The following is a 16,154-nucleotide window of genomic DNA, read 5'->3' as shown; positions in this document are numbered from 1 at the left end:
AATCTCAATCCATGAGTCCTATTATTAGTGCCACTGCTGAAGAGAGAAATTGGATGATGCATCAAATCTTACTGATGCTTTGTAAATTGGTCTAGAAGCTACCGAGACTAATAGGCCATGGTACCATTTGAGGCCATACATCCACTATCTGCCGGTGTCGGTCCTGTATGTCATCTCTTGATGGGTTAGTATTTGCCAGAAAATACTTCCTTGCTCGAGGAAAATCTTTACAAATAGTTAGAAGAGTTCAGGAAATTTATATAGAATCCATCCTAATTCGAACTGAACATTTATTGCTTGTGTTTATATAGACCCTTAGACACAAGTGCTTTTTATGATAACCCCTCCACGGTGTTAGACGCGGGGCACAAATTTGACCCCACCTCCGGTCCCGTCGCTCCTGCTTGACTCACCCACCATTGCGAGCGGGTGAGCGAGCTGCCTTTTTTTCGTAAACTTGCCCCTCCATCAACGGTTTGTCGCAGATAGTGACACTTTCAAGGCATCGCCGGTGAGTCAAACATTTCTTACCTACCTCCCTAGCTACTTTACTTAAATCCGACCGCGCCTCTTCTATGCTCACTCATATCATCTCGTTCAAAACTGTCCACTAACCCCTCCTCTTCAGGCGAACCATCAGAATCATGTCGATCGACTTCCCAAAAGAAGAGGAGACCATCATCCAAAGATGGCGGGAAATTGATGCCTTCCTGCGACAGGTTGAACTGTCCGAAGGACGCCCTCGATATACTTTCTATGATGGACCTCCTTTTGCGACCGGTCTGCCTCATTACGGCCATCTTCTGGCCTCCACCATCAAGGATGTTATCCCACGTTACTGGTCCATGAAGGGCTACCACGTTGAGCGACGCTTTGGTTGGGATACACATGGTCTTCCCATTGAGCATGAGATTGACAAGAAGCTGGGAATTTCTGGAAAGGCCGCCGTCATGGAACTCGGTATCGCCAAGTACAACGAGGAGTGTCGATCCATTGTCATGCGATATGCCGGCGAATGGCGACACACTATCGAGCGTTTGGGACGTTGGATTGATTTCGATAATGATTACAAGGTAAAGAATCTCTCTCTATCTCCAGCCAGATAGCTAATCGCACTCCTTCAGACTATGGACCCCAAGTTCATGGAGTCGGAATGGTGGGTTTTCAAGCAACTGTTCGACAAGGACCAGGTTTACCAAGGCCACCGAGTTATGCCCTACTCTACTGTTCTCACCACCGCCCTGAGCAATTTCGAGGCCAACCAGAACTACCAAGATGTCACTGATCCTGCAGTTGTCGTCACATTTCCCCTTGTTGACGATCCTGAAGTTAACTTGCTTGCCTGGACTACCACCCCTTGGACACTGCCATCGCATCTCGGTCTCGCAGCTCACCCTGACTTCGAGTATGTCAAGATTTTGGACGAGAAGACAGGAAAGACTTTTATCCTTCTTGAGAAGCTCCTTGGTACCTTATACAAGGATCCCAAGAAGGCCAAATTCAAGAAGCTCGGAACAGTTCTCGGCAAGGACATGCTAGGATGGAAATACACTCCTCCTTTCGACTACTTTTACGAGGAGTTCAAGGACATTGCCTTCAAGGTGCTGAACGCAACTTACGTTACAGACGACAGTGGTGTGGGTATTGTCCACCAGTCACCGGCTTTTGGTGAGGACGATTATAATGTTGCTGCAGCCGCAGGTATCATTACCGAGAAGCGACCACCTCCTGACCCCGTCAACGACACCGGTCACTTCACTGACCGAGTTTCCGATTTCAAGGGCCTGCATGTCAAGGAGGCTGATAAGCACATCATCAAGCACCTCAAGAACGCCGGTCGCATCGCCAACGAGTCTCAGCTTAAGCACTCGTACCCCATGTGCCCTCGCTCGGATACCCCCCTTATTTACAGGGCCGTTCCCTCTTGGTTCATTCGCATTCCCAACATCGTTCCCGACATGCTCAAGAACATCGAGGGTTCTCACTGGGTTCCATCCTTCGTCAAGGAGAAGCGATTCGCCAGCTGGATTGCCAATGCCCGCGATTGGAACGTGAGCCGAAACCGATACTGGGGTACTCCCATCCCTCTTTGGGTCAGCGATGATTTGGAGGAGAGAGTGTGCATTGGAAGTGTTCAAGAGCTTCGTGAGCTGAGTGGATATGAGGGTGATCTCTCCGATCTTCACCGCGATAAGGTTGATCACATCACTATTCCCAGCAAGATGGGCAAGGGTCAACTGAAGCGTATCGAGGAAGTGTTTGACTGTTGGTTCGAGTCTGGAAGCATGCCTTATGCCAGTCAACACTACCCCTTCGAGAATGTTGAGAAGTTCAACCAGTCTTTCCCCGGAGATTTCATCGCCGAGGGTCTGGATCAGACCCGTGGATGGTTCTACACGCTGACAGTTCTGGGAACTCACCTGTTTGGCAAGTCGCCATTCCAGAACTGCGTTGTCAACGGTATTGTGCTTGCAGAGGATGGCAAGAAGATGTCGAAACGTCTCAAAAACTATCCCGACCCTTCTATCGTCATGTCCAAGTACGGTTCTGATGCTCTTCGACTCTACCTTATTAACTCTCCAGTTGTGCGAGCCGAGCCCCTCCGCTTCAAGGAATCTGGCGTCAAGGAGGTCGTTCAGAAGGTCCTTTTGCCGCTGTGGAACAGCTACAAGTTCTTCGAGGGCCAAGTTGCTCTGCTTAAGAAAGCAGAGGGTGTGGACTTCGTTTGGGATCCGAAATTGGAGTCAAGCAACACCAACGTCATGGACCGCTGGGTTCTGGCGGTTTGCCAAAGCCTTCTCCAGTTCGTGAACAAGGAGATGGCTTCATATCGTTTGTACACGGTTGTCCCCAGGCTTCTTGGCCTCATTGACAGCACAACAAACTGGTATATTCGATTCAACCGGAAGCGACTCAAGGGAGAGAACGGTCTCGATGATACCCTTCATGCCCTGAACACCCTCTTCGAGGTGTTGTTCACTTTGTGCCGTGGACTGGCACCTTTCACCCCTTTCCTTACTGACAACATCTACCTCAAGCTTCTACCTCACATTCCCAAGGAACTCCAAAGCGAAGATCCCCGAAGCGTGCACTTCCTGCCATTCCCCGATGTCCGCGAAGAGTTGTTCGATGAGGAGGTGGAGCGACGTGTTGGTCGCATGCAGCGTGTCATTGAGCTCGCTCGTGTATCGCGTGAACGCCGTACCATTGGTCTCAAGCAGCCTCTCAAGACACTGGTGGTCATTCACTCCGATCCTCAATATCTTGAGGATGTCAAGTCCCTTGAGAAGTATATCAGCGAGGAGCTGAATGTGCGAGACCTTGTGCTCTCGAGCGACGAAGCCAAGTACAACGTCCAATACAGCGTCACTGCCGACTGGCCTGTTCTTGGAAAGAAACTCAAGAAGGATATGGCCCGTGTGAAGAAGGGTCTGCCTCTCCTTACCAGCGAGCAGGTCCAGGGTTACGTCCGTGACAAGGAAATCTTTGTTGACGGTATTCGTCTGGAAGAGGGTGATCTCGTTGTGCGCAGAGGTATCAAGGAGGACGAGTCTTCCAAGAACTTGGAGATCAACACTGATAGCGACGTGCTCACCATTCTGGACACTGAGATTCACCCTGAGTTGGCAGCTGAGGGTCTGGGACGTGAGATCATCAACCGTGTGCAAAGACTTCGAAAGAAGGCAGGTCTCGTGCCAACAGACGACATCAAGATGGAGTACCGGGTCATTGCCGACCCTGAAGATATTGGCTTATCTGGTGCCTTCAAGTCCCAGAATCCAGTGTTTGAGAAGGTCTTGCGTCGACCACTAGAAGAGACTGGGGCGGAACCACAAACTGAGGGTCTTATTGCAGAGGAAGAGCAAGAGGTCCAACAGGCAACATTTTTGTTGAGATTACTCAAGCTGTAAATCTTTGGGAAATAAAATTCAAGTTTATGTAGGAGATAAAGTAAAAAAAAAGTACGATTATAAGTGTATTATTAGTGACGGCTACATAAGTGCGTCATGTTTTCTTGGATGCAGCCTTGAGTGAAAATGTCAGACTCGTCGCCGTTAAGGAGCATATAGGTAGGAGAACATACTAAATAGCAATCTTTGAGCCTCATAAACTCTTTGGCACACTTATCCTTGTGGACAGCGTTATAGTCGGCAACGATACACTTGCCATATGCCGTGGCCTACCAGATTTTAGTGGTTGGTGGAAGTATGACAGAGATTTCAGACCTCGACAGAGCATTGTGAGACTGCTTTAGCAAACTTTTGAATTGGACGGGTTCTTTGTTGGTTCATGGCGACTTTGTGAGAGATGGAGATGAGTGAAGACAATGAATGGCCGGTCGCTGAAGTTGTTGATGAGACTGAAAATGGTTTGCTCATACAGTGTCGATGGATTATTGAATAACACAGTACTCCTAGCAAGCCCCATGAGGCGTCTGCGCACCAGCCACCCACTTACACGACGTCCAAGCTGTTGGCATCGCGACCGCGCAAATTCGCGTATGTTTTCTGTTGGGTTGGAACTCACATTGCGCTTTGTTTGGATACGACCTCCTCGTCGAATACGATAGTGCAATTCTTGAAGCGCCGCTAGCATCGCCTTTGTCGATTTCTATTCTTACATTTTAATAATCCGATTTACTGAAGCGCGATACTTGAAGTCAACTGAAGTTTGCCTTTTTCGCAATTTTACGGCAGCTCGCCGCAAATAAATAAACAGCAGAACCGAACAGCTCGCGCTTCATTACACACCGACTTCTTGACTATGGGTCAATGACGGATGTGGGCAGCTCGCCAACAATTATCTGTCCATGTCCTCCGACATCTCTCCTCAGGGCTCAAATGCGACTTCACCAGCAGCATCGATGTCGCCGGCTGCGCAGAGAGCGGCCTCACCGTTTGATGATGGCCGCTCGAGCAATGCCAGTCGGGCACCCTCAAGCCAGGACCCATACTACTCCAACGAAGGTCCGTATCATTCTTGCGATGCCATACCGACCTGATATTGACCGACCGACCTAGACATCGCTGCGCTGCACGCGGTAGTCGTTGCTGCCCAGGAATTACTCGACTCAGCGCCTGAACCGAAACCTCTCCCTGCTGCTGCGCTCTTCAAGGCATACGACGTCGTGCTCCCGACCTATGGAATTGACCCCGATTCAGACCACCACTTGTCGACTTTTGTCTTCCGCGTAGGCGGTGAGCGAGGCGATGGCAACTTACTTGACAAGTTCCAAGCTATCCTCGGTCGAATGGGAATCGTTTTAGAGTTTGGAGATAATACTACTGCGTCGCCGCGAACTTCAGCCTCTACATCTCCCGCAGTATCTTCATCGAGTCGCCAAAGCCATGCCATCTCGCGCCAGCAAACAACTCCACAAAAAGGCCTACAAAACGGCCATGCCACGACTGGACCGAGAGTCCCACAATCACCATCTTCACCTTCACCGTCACCGTCACCATCACCATCACCATCAGTCTCTCCACCAGAATCGCAACCTCACCACCAAGATGAATTGGAATTTTCCGAGACCGACGAGGAGGAGGTCGGCGCATACGAGGAAATGCGAAAGGCGGTTGTCTCTTCAGCCATGAACCGCTGGCGCTCTCTCGTTGCGAGCCGTCGAGCACAACCTGCACAGCGGATCCCGTCTTTTCCAAGCATTCCCGAAGAAGCTTCAGTCGATGTGAGGAATTTTGAAGCCGAAGCTCAACCTTTTCAAGATCGACCAGCAGTGACCGGACATCAAACAGTGACGTCTTCACAAGTCAATGGACTCGAGCCACACAGTCAAACTTCGCTCAAAGACCCAACAGATATGCAGACAAGGCCAGTTTCCGCTCAGTCATTTATGCATCGACCCGTTTTTGTCCTTGGTAATGCCATACGATCTACGACTTCTCTAATTCACGGGAATGCGCCGCAAGAAGAGCACTTTGACGAGCCATCGCGCCACGACGACGATGATGATGAATTACCTCACAGCCCAGTTGAGGAGCCTCCACAGCAACCTGAAGAGCCTGAAGAACTCGACGAACCTGAAGCAGAACCATCTCAACATACACAGATCCAAAATCCACCAGAATTCCATTCTCCAACCACAGGGGCTCGATCTAACACTGTAACTAACAACGAAGGTACAATTGTTCATCATCCTGTAACCCAAGAGCGCGCTAGAAATACAGCATTCCAACACGAACAACCCGCTGAAGAAGGCCCTTTGACACCTGAGCAGCAAATTGATTCGGAAAGAGAACAAAGCCGGCTCCTCAAACAGGCTGCCAGAGCTCGTGAGATCTACCTCGCAAGCAAGGTCTTCAACCATTGGGCCGACCGCACCGCACGTCGTCTGGAACGAGACGCCGTCGCAAGACGACATATGATACGATTCCGCTATTTCCGATCATGGAGTCAAGCCCCTGCACTCCGTGAGCCTACCACCGACCACATGAGGGCAGCCGTGGTTGTGAAGAAGTGGCAACGCATCGTCACCCAAGAGAAAAGTCTACAGGCCATTGCGAGAGCAGCTGCCGGGGCTTACGAGCTGAGAAGAGTCCAGCGAGTCCTTGATATATGGTCTTGTCACCGGCTCGAACACCTCGGCCGTCAAATGACAGCTTCGCGTAGTAGGACACGAGCCATGTCAAAGTGGCTGTCACAGGCTTCTCATGACAAAGCTCTCAATCAAGCCATACGGACCCAAACGACTTTGCGACTCCAATCGGATGCCATTTACAAATGGCAGGGCATTTCAAAAAATGAAAGCCAACTATATAACACTGCCAGGAGAATTGGAGATATTCAGCACTCGTTCACATATCTACGAGAATGGTGGGATCAAGCTGAGATCAGTCGAAGGGCAGTCGGGTACCGCCAGCGATTGATGATTGAGAAGGCAAATCTTGCTTTCGATGAGTGGAACTTGAGGGCAAGAGCCCAGGCATTCCAGTGGAGGCGCGAGTATCTTCAAGTGGCGCGAGTCTTCGACCGATGGTTCCAATGCACCGAACAGGATGCGGACATGGGCCGAAGAGCAGAAGAGTTTTATGAGGAGCAAGCAAAATCCAAGGTTGTAAGGACTTTCAGGCAATTTAAGCGTGATTCGTCACACATAGCACGCTTGGGAGATCGAGCTCAACTTTATCTCGGAGCTACTAGATTGTTGCAAGTCTTCGATCGAGCGATTAAAAGTCGTAGGGACCAAGACAAGCAGCAGGTCAAGAGGTATTTAATGGCTAGGTATACCCAAGTCTCTTCTGCTCGAAAGAAACGCAATTTCTTTGCTGCTATCGATCGATGGAGAGTATTGGCGACGGAGGATCGGGCACGGGGCGACTTGATACAAGAGTTGCGAGCCCATAAAGATACCCAAAAGGTTATCCTAATTACTGATACATGGAAACGCCAAGCGGACATTGACCAAAGACGCATGCAAGAAGCTAAACTGCAACATGCAGAGGGATGGTTAGAAGCATGGAAAGTGTACACCGTCGACCTTGAGCAGCGGGATACAGATGCCTGGCAGCTTTGGGCAGCTGATAAGCAACGGCAGTCCCTCAAGTCCTGGTCAATTGCATCGTTACAACAAAGTGGACAGGGTCACACAGCAATTGAAGTTCAAAGGAAGCACGAACGCGAAAGGCGTAACCGCGTATTGCAATACTGGCGTCAACGGGACGATAGAATCCGGGCCATGGCTCCTGGATCTCGCCCACAACCACAATCGGTGCCGGCTGCATGGCCACGCGGAAGTTGGCGAGCGTTGTCTGGGAGGCGGTCACTGGCCAGTCGCAACGATAGGGGCTTTGATTACTCCAGTACACCGCTTGAGACACCGACTAGATGGACTGGGCAGCCATTCTCCATGTCGACTATGATGCCACCAGGATCCATGGCTCCGCTTCGAGAGGCGGATGAGAATGATGAGGCGTTTTCGCTAGCTGGCGATGAAGATGATGAGCTACCAGCCTCGCCATCTTTGAGACCTGCTTCGCGAGGACCTGGCCAGTTCTCGGGTCTACCATCAACGACTCCGATGGCACCAGTCCCGTCGCATCTAGAGCAAGATAACCAGCGTCGTGGCCCCGAGTTTGACCAGGACCTCGCAAGCACAGCAGGGCCCAGCCGACCTGAGCCCTCACGGCGGCCAGTAGTCGCGAGATCTTTTGGGACTAGGCCTCCAAATGGACGTACAATTGGACCTTTGCCTTCGTCGCCGGAGCCAAACTCCCCAGTCGTAAACAGCAAATCCGTGGGCGCGAGACCATCTGCCACACAATTTGGACTTCCGCGACAAACCACTACTAAATTTACGCCAGCAACAAGATCCGTGCGTGTTCAATCACCAAGAACACTATCGGCTACACCACAGTCTCGGCCACCAGGAGTGCCGAGAGGCGATCAGCTGCGTGGCCGTGTGAGTACAAACCAATAATTCTGTCGATCAGGATGGTTATTCGTATATACATCAGGGAGGAACATGTGTGAAGCTGGCTTTGACGGTTTGCAAGAGTTGGATTGGATTGGCTATGGAATGATCTGGATGTGTTTCTCTGACGTTAGATGACTTGTTTGATAAAAGGATACCCCTTTCTGTTAGTGTTAGTTACATGTGAATGCATAGCGACGATACGTCGATGGCGTTGGATAGGCAATAGTTTATGAAACTTGCTGATCTTGAACAATTCGTTACTTGGCACGAACTTGCTTGAGTAGAAGTGAATATTATGTCCGTAGAGTGGGTGTCTTCTCGTTATTAGCAGTGTAGGATAGACAATGTGCCATGCTGTGGACCCTCGAGCCATGATCCCTGAAACCATTACATGAACATTGATATACTCGAAAGTTCTATTTGTGTAATCTGGGCATGAAAGCATCATAAACAGTCTTCCAATGGCCAAGATATGTTTAGCTTCTGTAGTTGAAAATGTCTAGGGTGGCATTTATCGTCATGGGTTCTTGTGCATGAGCCGGGGTGTGGGGGTTGCTTTTGGGGGGGGGGGGGGTGTCACGTCACCTCTTTACTCCGTTTATTGCATTGATTGACTCTGGTGACTTAGCTCACCAAAGCTTCAGCTGTCAAACCTCAAACTCCTCTCCTTTGCGCCTAAATATAGCACCATCACAATTCCCTAGAGATGCGCGCAAATTGTTCTCCTTAATAGCATGAAGGCCGTCTTGCCGGGCAACCCGCGCTCGAGGCTCCAAGGGCTTGCCTCGGGTTACTGGGACTCGCGACACATCAATGTAAGTACCAAGCTGTACTCCTGAGCTCCGAACTCAGCTGATGAGGTGACGCTGTATAGGTATACATCACAGGCAGCGCCTTTGCGATTTTGGAAGGATCCCACGGGATTCTACAGACAGTCTACGATGAAGGCGAACAACCGCTAGAAGCTATCGCATTCGACGAAGCGACAGGCAAGATCGCTACTTGCACATTGACCCAAGTCCGTGTGTACAAGCCATTCGGGTCGCGCGAAGACACTCTGAAGGTTCCAATTCCCGATTCCATGATACATGCTTAAGAAAGTCAGCTCACGAATCTGTTAGTGGGCTCTGGAATCGACCTTGGACGTTCCCTATCCAAACCCCGACGACGTGCCGTGTACATTATCCTGGGGCAGCTCCGAAGAGCTTTTGTTGGGTACACAGTACCTGTCCCTTTTCGATACCAAGACCGAACCGAGGTGTCTCTGGCAAAAGAAGCTGCCGAGCATCGCTAAATATGCCTTACTGTCGTACGATTCGAGATACATCGCCACATCCAGCCATCATGACCACTTGATCAAGGTCTGGAGGAGACTCAACTTTGGTGCTGACGAAGTCCGGTTTGATCTCACTTACCTTCGACACCCGAATATTATAACATCTGTGAGATGGCGTAGACCATTCCACGTTGAGCAGGCCTCCGACAATGTTCTATACACCACATGTCTCGATAAATGCATACGAGTTTGGACACCTACCGATACACCTGACGGGAAGCATTGGCAGCTATGGGGCCAGGTGGATCTTTGCGCGCCATCGCAAGAGAACCCGGAGGGCTTGGATATGCGCTTCGCTCTGGTTCTAGACGGACGAGACTTCACGGCTTCTGTCGAACAAGCTGTTCAGGCTCGAATGTCTGACGACTCGACTACCGACGACCCCGTTGCCCTTGATCATCTAGTCGCAGTCGCGACCAAGAATCCGGAAATCTGTATAGCTCTTGATGGGAAGGGCATCATGTCGGCATGGGCGCTCGAGAATGTTGGTAGTAGTACCGCGAATTCACCAACCCTTTTCAAGGTGGCTCAGGTCAAGGATGTCCATTTCGAGCTCCTCGGTAACTTTCTTCCGGTTCAAGACACGCCTCATACAGAGATACAAACGTATTGCGATAAGGAGAGTGGTAAGGTTCACTTTATGTTGCATGCATTTGATGGAAGGATAGGCGTGTTTACTGGAAGCGTTGCCGACCTCTTTGATCCCATGACCAATGATCGACGTCTCGCCCCTCAAACAATCTGGTCTGGACATTCAACTTCGATTACCAAGATTGTCCGAAATTTCAGCGGGCGAGCGGTGGTCTCTCGAACCAGAGATGGTGAAAGTATCGTGTGGAAACATATTTTGAGCCCACGGGACAAGTCAGGCCTGACCTTGACACGAGGGAGCGTTATCCCAGAGAAGGGTCACATACATCGTATATGTGTTCTGAGAAAGGGACGCTTTGTGGTTTTCCTCCGTCATGACACATTTTCGCTCTGGGATTGCAGGACAAGTCGAGCTACTGCCCTCTCTCAATGTGACTACCAGGTGTCAGGGAAGCCGCTGTGCCTCATCATTCTGCCTCGATCAGATGTCAAGAACTACACCGTTGCTCATATTGCGACGATAACGTCAGAAGGACACGGTATCGTATGGGAGGTCCAACTACCTCGCTACTTTGATGACCCAAAGACAACAGCCGGAGCCAATGTTGAGGAACTGTGTCGCTTTGAAATCAAGGACATAAAGAGTCTGGCCTATGTGTTGCCAGTTGATCCTGCCGGTTCGCAGCCTATTGTCTCGGGCTTTCTCGATATATTCGCTCGTGATGTCGCCATTTCCTATACACATACAGGCCGTGTGGACTTTTGGACTGCACGAGTTGACCCTGAACAGCGAAGCGTTGGGTGGCTATCGACGTGTACCACAGAGACGGGAGTGTCAGAGCCAGCACTCGTCAGTGGCAGTACATTGAAGAAAGCTGCTCTGGTGAATTCGTCGCGATCGCAATTGACAATTTGGGACATCGGTGGTGCGCGTCTCGAATATGAAAATAACTTCCAAGAGCACCAGGTGATTCAAGATCTTGACTGGACATCAACACCTGATGGCCAGTCTATTCTCGCCGTTGGTTTTCCTTACCGAATCATCCTCCTCTCTCAGATGCGATTCGATTATCTCAACAAGGGCCCGGCGTGGGCACAAATTCGTGAGATCAGCATTCGAGAACTCACACCTCACCCGATTGGAGACTCAACTTGGCTGGGTGATGGCCACTTGGTTATTGGTGCCGGTAACCAGATGTTTGTGCAGGACAGGCACGTCGGAATCTCCGAGTCTATGAAGACGGATCTGCGTCTTCCTCTCCGAAAAGATGGCAAACTAGACTTATTCCAGGTTGTTCAAAGATTCAACGGCCCCTTACCAGTCTTCCATCCACAGTTTCTCATGCAATGCATTCTTTCAGGGAAGGCGACCCTCGTTAGACGCATTTTGGTGGCTTTGCATAAGACCTTGAAATACCACATTAACGGCGAAACACTGGATGACTACCTGGGAATGGACTTGAGCGAATTCTACATGCCCGAGGTAAGTGACAATTCGATCATGACGAGGACGACAGGCCGTGCTGATACAATTGCTTAGCAAAGTCACACTTTAGCTGTTGACAAGTCTTCTGGGGCCTACCTGAATGGAAACAACACGGGTGAGACTGATGACGAGGACATATTCACTGAGCAGACCGCGGTATCGATCAACGAGAAGCTCGTCAAGATCGATATCATCCAGCTCTCAGGACACGAACAAATCCAACTTGCTGATATCATTGAATGCGTTGCCCTTGTTGAGCGACATCGGCGGTCGATGGACGAGAACGGTGCCCGATTCATGCTGCTGTTCCGTCAGCACGCCCTCCGCAAAGGACGCACCAACGAGATGCACCTCTCATGGCGTGAAATCAACTGGGCTTTCCACTCCAACAGCCAAGATATTCTGGTTGACTTTGTATCGCGGCAGAACCATGGTAGTATGCTTTGGGAACATGCTCGTGAAAGTGGCCTGTTCATGTGGCTCACTGATCCTACTGCATTGGTAAAGAGCATTCGAATCTGACTTACTTGTCACGGCAGCTAACATCCTCCAGAAAGCTCAATTCGAACTGATCGCCAGAAACGAGTACACAAAGAATGAGGTCAAAAACCCGGTTGACTGCAGTCTCTACTACCTCGCACTCCGGAAGAAGACTGTCCTCCAAGGTCTATGGAGAATGGCGAACTGGAACAAGGAGCAGGCAACCACTCAACGCTTATTGGCAAACAATTTTGAAGACCCAAAATGGAGATCGGCAGCCCTCAAGAATGCCTATGCCTTGCTTAGTAGGCGGCGATTCGGTAAGATATCCTTGGGGTACCAGCTTCCTGGTACAAAAGCTGATTGTGAGCAGAGTATGCTGCGGCATTCTTCCTTCTTGCGGACCACCTTCACGATGCTGTTCAGGTTTGTCTGAATCAACTGAAAGACATGCAATTAGCCATCACAATATCGCGCGTCTATGAAGGCGATGACGGCCCTGTCTTGCGCCGACTTCTTCAAGATACAGTGCTCCCACTAGCAGCGCAGGAGGGTAATCGATGGCTGGCTGCATGGGCCTTCTGGATGCTCGGCCGCAAAGATGTGGCCGTACGAGCACTTATTGTACGTTGTGATCTGTGAAGTCATGCGTACGAGCTGAATCGCTGATATGTTGATAGACACCGGTGTATACTCTTTTGGAAACACCTTGTTCACCTGACATCAAGTCTCGATTGTTTTTGACTGATGACCCTGCCTTGGTTGTCCTTTACTCACATTTACGTCACCAGACTCTGCAAACTTTGAGGGGAGCATCTAAGATTACTCCCAAAGTCGAGTGGGAGTTTGTGCTGCACAGTGCCAAGCTATATGACAGAATGGGATGCGATCTTTTGGGATTGGATATAGGTAAGTGCAAGACTACAAGTGCCAAGCACATGTTCACTGACTGTGAAATAGTACGTAATTGGGAATTCCAACAGTCACCTGGAGCAACTGGCCTCGGCGGAGAGGTCAACCCTCTGAAGCTGCTTCGCCGGAGAAGCTCTTTGGTGGTTGCCGACTTGCCTTCACCAACTCTTAAATTTGACTCCCACCGGGAGAACAAGAAGACGGTCAAACCACCACCGACGACATTTGAAGAACCAGACGCTGGCTCTCTGCTCGACAGTTTCGGCTTCTAATGGGGTTGTTGAGTTGTGGTATTGAAGAGGCGGCGATGTGTGTGAATTACTCATTGGTGAGCTTCATGTAAGGTACGCTGAAGCTCATGTATGGCTTTTTCATGGCAAGGCAGTGGAGTTAAGGCTGGGAAGAGTTGATTCGTAGAGCTATGCTGCAAACACAATAGCAAGTATAGGTAGTTAATATTTCAGTAGTACTAAAAGTATCTCTACTTGGAAGGCATTTATTATCTTATGAGGTCCCGTCGATGCGATGGTAGATACCTAAATTAACCGATAAGTTCATAGCGGAAAGTCTCCCCGAATATCGGAATGTGGGGTTGGTTCGCTTGGTAATACAACTAAGTGAGGTACCCAAGTACACATACCTACCAACTTATCTCACTTAACGTCACGACCATCTCTCAACGCGTCTCTAAACTAAACATCGCCATTAGCTGCCCCCTGCCAAAAGATGGCGACACGCGTGATTCCAGGGCGCAGTTTCACGCTGCGAGGCGTTTTAGCTGGCCTCGCAGTTGGCACCATCATCTGCTTCTCCAATATGTACTTTGGCTTGCAGACAGGATGGGTTTCCATCATGTCAATGCCTGCGAGTCTCATGGGCTTTGGTATTTTCAGGCTTCTTGCACCACATCTGAGGTTTCCATTTTCTCCAGTTGAGAACGTATTGCTCCAGAGCGTAGCTTGTGGCATGGCTATTATGCCACTTGGATGCGGCTTCGTTGGCGTTGTATGTCATCTAGACTCATATTATACCAAGATATTATTCTAACTAACAAGGCAGATTCCGGCATTGAACTATCTTTTGGCTCGAGATGAGCAAGGCCCGATCAATCTGAGTACTTGGCAGCTTATCATCTGGTCTTTGGGACTCTGCTACTTTGGCGTCGTCTTTGCTGTTCCCCTGTAAGCCATTATTGGACCGTCACTTTCTGCTTCAATCTTGCTGATACCCACCAGACGTAAGCAAGTCATCATCCGAGAGCGCCTCAAATTCCCTAGTGGATTCAGTACGGCTGTACTGATCTCAGTATTGCACGGACAAGGCCGCCAATCGACGAAAGACGAGCTTGACGCTGCTGCTAAAGGCGGCTTTGCAAGTCTCGTTCCTCGTGACGAGCCACTTCAACCAGACGCCATTGGCCGAGCTGCAACGGATCAGGAGCATCAACAGAATGCTGAAGATGACGTGTCGGATAAAGGAGACTGGGCAGCCAACATCAGACTGTTACTTTTGTGTTTTGGCGGCTCTGGACTTTATACTCTGGCGACATATTTCTTCCCTATACTGCGCAACTTACCCATCTTTGGTTCTGCCGCAGCCCACACATGGCTCTGGACATTCAACCCCAGCTTCGCTTACATTGGCCAGGGAGTCATCATGGGGACAGAAACGACGCTGCATATGCTTCTTGGTGCTGTAGTTGGCTGGGGAATCCTCAGTCCTTTGGCCAAATCTCGGGGATGGGCGCCTGGAGATGTTGATGATTGGGAACATGGTAGCAAGGGATGGATCATTTGGATCTCGCTGGCTATCATGCTAGCGGATGCAATCGTCAGCCTTGCCTACGTTGCCCTCCGCGGAATCTTTACTAGCCAAAAGGTTACTGGGATTATGCCCTCCCTACGTCAGAGAGTACAGGAACACGGTGTCTTTGGCTTGTGGAAGAACCCGAGCCATGACTATTCACCACTCTTGAGCAACGAGACTGAGCCTGCTCAGAGACGCTATGGAGCTGATGAATATGCCCCTATCCAAGAAGATGATGAGAAAGATGCTCCTCCGCACCAGCGCATTGGTCCCCGTATGGTAACGATCGGCCTTCTTGCTTCGATAGCTCTGTGTGTCCTCACAATTCACTTGGTCTTTGGTGACCTTGTACCGCTCTATGCCACAACCATTGCTGTTCTCATGGCTCTCGTGTTAAGCATCATGGGGGTTAGGGCACTGGGTGAGACGGATTTGAACCCCGTATCTGGCATTAGCAAACTTGCACAGCTATTCTTTGCCTTTATCATCCCCCAGACTCACAAATCCAGTGTCTTGATCAACCTGATCGCTGGTGCCGTGGTGAGTAATTCCTCTGCCTACCTATTCAAGCAAACATCCTAACCTGCTACAGTCTGAAGCTGGTGCTTTACAAGCTGGCGATCTTATGCAAGACCTGAAAACAGGGCACCTACTGGGAGCAGCTCCGAAAGCCCAATTCTGGGGTCAAGTCATTGGAGCAAGTGTCGGTGCTGTTCTGAGTGCATTCATTTACCGTGTCTATACGAGGTGAGTAGCCTTTCACTTCGCCGTCTCATACTTGGAAGAGGACCTGGCTGACACAATTGGATAATAGCGTATATACGATTCCTGGTGATCTCTTCCAGGTACCAACCGCCTACGTCTGGATATTCACTGCAAGGCTTGTCACAGGTTCTGGGCTACCATATCGCGTCAAGGAATGGGCCATTGGAGCTGCGGTTTTATTCGCAGTTGCCACTATCACCAGAACGCTCGCTATCGGGAAGAGATGGCGACCTCTGATTCCTGGTGGCATTGCTGTCGCCGTTGGTAAGTTGACTATGTGTGGCTCCGAGGGAGATACTATCGCTGACATCTGACAAGGCATGTATAACGTCCCATCTTTCACGCTG

General features: G+C 50.1%; 3 protein-coding genes across 3 annotated transcripts; all 3 read left to right on the top strand.

The window, feature by feature from the left end:
• Positions 1 to 644: 644 nt before the first annotated feature.
• Positions 645 to 3,911, top strand: BKA55DRAFT_693927 (tRNA synthetases class I-domain-containing protein; the record flags this gene model as incomplete). The annotated part of the gene is made up of 2 exons (XM_046199973.1): positions 645 to 1,073; positions 1,125 to 3,911. The coding sequence occupies 2 exons, from the start codon at positions 645 to 647 to the stop codon at positions 3,909 to 3,911; spliced, it is 3,216 nt and encodes a 1,071-aa protein (XP_046045295.1).
• Positions 3,912 to 4,477: 566 nt separating this feature from the next.
• On the top strand, positions 4,478 to 13,783 carry BKA55DRAFT_650533 (RAVE protein 1 C terminal-domain-containing protein). The gene is made up of 10 exons (XM_046197309.1): positions 4,478 to 4,967; positions 5,022 to 8,416; positions 9,136 to 9,246; positions 9,306 to 9,494; positions 9,553 to 11,841; positions 11,899 to 12,345; positions 12,398 to 12,644; positions 12,698 to 12,948; positions 13,005 to 13,233; positions 13,285 to 13,783. The coding sequence occupies exons 1-10, from the start codon at positions 4,811 to 4,813 to the stop codon at positions 13,506 to 13,508; spliced, it is 7,539 nt and encodes a 2,512-aa protein (XP_046045294.1). The 5' UTR covers positions 4,478 to 4,810; the 3' UTR covers positions 13,509 to 13,783.
• Positions 13,784 to 14,052: 269 nt separating this feature from the next.
• BKA55DRAFT_520126 (OPT oligopeptide transporter protein-domain-containing protein) lies at positions 14,053 to 16,121 on the top strand (the record flags this gene model as incomplete). Its single annotated transcript, XM_046188392.1, has 5 exons — positions 14,053 to 14,241; positions 14,296 to 14,417; positions 14,472 to 15,582; positions 15,635 to 15,789; positions 15,857 to 16,121. 5 exons carry the CDS (start codon positions 14,053 to 14,055, stop codon positions 16,119 to 16,121), a joined length of 1,842 nt encoding a protein of 613 aa, XP_046045293.1.
• Positions 16,122 to 16,154: the final 33 nt, after the last annotated feature.

The sequence above is a fragment of the Fusarium redolens genome (genome assembly GCF_020744475.1).
Source record: "Fusarium redolens strain MPI-CAGE-AT-0023 chromosome Unknown BKA55scaffold_15, whole genome shotgun sequence".
Classification (NCBI taxonomy): domain Eukaryota; kingdom Fungi; phylum Ascomycota; class Sordariomycetes; order Hypocreales; family Nectriaceae; genus Fusarium; species Fusarium redolens.
This window is presented reverse-complemented; position numbering and strand designations above follow the sequence as displayed.